General features: G+C 37.5%; 1 protein-coding gene across 1 annotated transcript; it reads right to left on the bottom strand.

The window, feature by feature from the left end:
- Positions 1–404: 404 nt before the first annotated feature.
- Positions 405–1,352, bottom strand: LOC128124236 (vomeronasal type-1 receptor 4-like). Its single transcript, XM_052760413.1, has one exon. The coding sequence runs from the start codon at positions 1,350–1,352 to the stop codon at positions 405–407; it is 948 nt and encodes a 315-aa protein (XP_052616373.1).
- Between the last annotated feature and the right edge of the window lie 2,208 nt (positions 1,353–3,560).

Genomic DNA, 3,560 nt, shown 5'->3' with positions numbered 1-3,560 from the left:
CAGGGCCTCTTGAAGCACAACTTCATGGCCAGCCATGGTTTCAGTTTTCCAGGCAGTTAGAATGTAGGATCCACAAGCTGTCTGTATAATAACCAGGGAGCCAAGAATCCTTTCAGGATTGTATTGTATACCATAAGAAGGGTAACTTTATTGAGAGCTTCTCTGCTAGCTCCTTTGTACATAAGCTGGACAAAAGGAAAACTTACAGCTGTAAGTTGAAAAGTGAGATAGTCCTCACACAATATGATCAGCTCATGTAAGCTGCTAATTCACCCTGCTGACAAAACTCCCTTACTCATCATTTTGGTTAAGAGTCAAAAGACAGGACACTACATCCTTAAGTGCCTGTATTGACTTTTTCAGGGTGATGGGTGAGTAAACAACTGGACACAACAGAAAACATATTATTTAAATAAGAGTAAGTGATTTCTGTTTCTTTTCCAGACCAAACTGAGTCTAGGCACAATGGAATAGTGATTCATGAGAACAAAGGGTCCAAAACAGGGAAAACATAGAGAAGTGAAGCAAGTGATATTCACCAACCACCAACTGTGATTATGCAAAATAGCAATGCAGCCCCGTAAGACAGAGGAGAGAGTATAAAAAGCAAGAAAGGTGGACACCAAGGTAAGGATGTTCTGTGTGGCTGTGGATTCAGGCGAGGTTCTGATGGAACCATGAGTGTTACGGATGTGTTGAACCCTCTCCTTGTGTCTGTAAAGAATGACAATCATGGAGCCACTGGAATATGCCATGAGTGCAGAAAAGAAGAACTCAGGGCACATCACCAGTGCTGCATAGAGTGAGTCATTGATTTCATCCCTCCCCATAATAAAGCAGTATCCAAAATCTTGTTTTCTTGTCACATTTTCACTATTCTTTCTGACAAATGTGTACACAAGGAAAATTAAATTTATCAACATGTAGAAGCCCCAGAGGAGGGCAATGGAGCAGCAAATGCACTTCACATCTTTGACTTTATGATCCTTCCAACAGGATTCCCTGGGACTGATGGTCATGGCCTGGTAGACACTCAAGAGGCAGGTGGTGCCAATGGACCCACTCCGGCTGATTCTTTGTATGTACAAAATTAATCTGCACCTAAAATCATTCAAAAACTGCTTCAAACCAAAAGCTGCCATTGTGTTTGGCACTCCTGCAGAGAGAATGATCAAGGCATTGGCTGCCATTAGGTGCATGAGAATCAAATCTGTGGGCTTTAATGTGTATTTTCCATAGTGGACTAGATAGTAGGAAAGAAGGGAGAAATTTCCCAGAATTCCCAGGATTGTTTGTGATAAGAACATTATTTTGATTGTCAGGTTCCAGAAGTCCATTCTGTGACTGAGCATGATTTTCTTCAGCTAAGGGCCACAGCCATTTTTCTGGTCAAAATGAATGAAAAGTATTAGTAATCCAAAGAGCAACTGAGAAGCTAAATCAGAAAGTTCCCTAGAGCTCAGGAGTGCCATGCCAGCACAGAACACATAACAAGAATTTCTCAAAGTTTATGACAGCAGCAATTTTTACTTACAATGCATACTACTGTAAGATGGCTAAAGGCCTCAGGACATATATGTGGATGGGGAATACGCCTTCATTATCACAGAATGTGGAGCATGATGGGTGAGGTTATTTGGCCTGTGAGAAGAAATGAAAAGTGAGAGCCAATACTAACAAGCATAATCAAAGACTATGAGAATATAGTGATATTTTCTAGTCATGGTAAAAGAAGGCAATTTCTTCAATTATTACTACAAAATAAAAACGTCAATTCTTAATGTATATCTCATCTAAAATTAAAAGACAAGTAATGAGAAATTTATAATACCTTTCATAATATACCTATGGTCATGGATAAGAAAATTTTATTAGGCACATAGAATGTATTCAAATGATGGATCAAGTGACAACTTATATCTCATTAAGATTAGATCTTGCTCTTATAAAAAGTCACACCATATAGACCCACACACATATTTGTGCACACTTAGGTTAAGACTGTTAGAGCACTGGGGACATCCTTTAGGATACAATCCCACAGAATGCCCAACAGAATAAAAACAGAAGAAAAAAGTCAGCAGAAATATCAAGGATAAGAACAACAGCTGAGAAGTAATAAGAGCATAGTAGAAATGTGCCTCGATCACAGAAGCTGGAGTGATCGTGGACACATGGGACAAAGAGTGATAGGCTCAATCAAAACACTAAGTAGCAAAAGACCTAAAAGCAACATGCTGCTCTTAAACTAATTAAAAATTAGATTAGTAACAAAAAATAGAATGAAAGAAAATTAAATTGAACAAAATGCGAAGGAAAGATAGTTTAAAATACCATGTTTGGGTAGTATTTTGGGTAAACCAAGAACCTCAGAGCCTGGAAATGTCTGTTAATGTCACCACAAATACTGTGAAAAACTGGTCACATCTGCCTATGTAAAACAAATACTAACCTATATCCTAATAACCTCAGTTTTAAAAATAACAACAAAAATAAATTTCTTTGTATCACCAAAGAAAAGTGGGGTTTATAATCCAGTAATAATCTTGGACCTTCAACCTACAGACCATCCATACTTGCCCAGTTATAATCCTTGCTCAATTAATCAACATAGACACATGAGAGTTCTGCCTTCCAGTAGGCCCTTGAAAAATCCTACAGTATTGTTTCATGCTTCATCTGTTGGGTTCCAAATGATGTTTTACTTGTGAAATTCCCATGAGATGTATGGTTTTGAGTTTTGTTTCCATATTTGAAAATGTAGAAATCACAAACAAAAAAGAAATTGTGTTTTGTTTAAGGTTTTGGAGGAATGGCAGAGGGTGTCCTCACATGAAATTCACAGAATCAGTTTGAAACCAATATCTCAACAAACATCATTCAATATTTGTGAGCACAGATGCTGAGTGATGTGTGAGTTCACTGAAAGATTCATTAAAACAATATCACAAACATTTTCTTTATTGATGTTTTTGTTGCTTTAGATGATCATACACATAGGAAATATGACATAGTTTAAGATATGCAGCATCCAACAGGGGACAAGTGAAAACCCAACATCCCTGGAAGATTTTTAAAGTTCTACCTACCGGGAGTTGTTTGATTGCTGAGAGGTCAGGTATATTCCAAGGTTAGTGATGCCAATGGACCTACCCAGCCATATTTGTGAAGATGGAAATAATTACATGTATTGATAAGATGCTTCATTTTCAGAGCTGTTGTGGCTTTTGAGACTCTGAATAATAATAACTAGAAAGTATCTGTAACATGTACTTGAAAATGGAATATTTGGTTATCCACCTGACTCAGTGTAGTGAAGTAAGAAGCAAAGTTAACTAAAAGAAACAGAGACTAGAGTCCACTACAGGGTGAGACTATTCCTGTTCTTAGATCTGTGAAGTCACTGTTCCCAATCTGATAATGTGTATTTCTCTTCACAGCTATAGGATTCTGCCCACAATGGTAGAGTGTGGTCACACTGGACACATACACTGAAATCCAATATTCTCACTGGTAAATATTCACTTAAATTTTTTTTGTTAAGAGTTAAGTGTATAACA

This window comes from Peromyscus californicus, unplaced genomic scaffold (genome assembly GCF_007827085.1).
Source record: "Peromyscus californicus insignis strain IS unplaced genomic scaffold, ASM782708v3 Scaffold_4__1_contigs__length_199733344, whole genome shotgun sequence".
Taxonomy (NCBI): Eukaryota; Metazoa; Chordata; class Mammalia; order Rodentia; family Cricetidae; genus Peromyscus; species Peromyscus californicus.
Note: the sequence above shows the minus strand (reverse complement) of the source record. Positions and strands in the feature narration are given on the sequence as shown.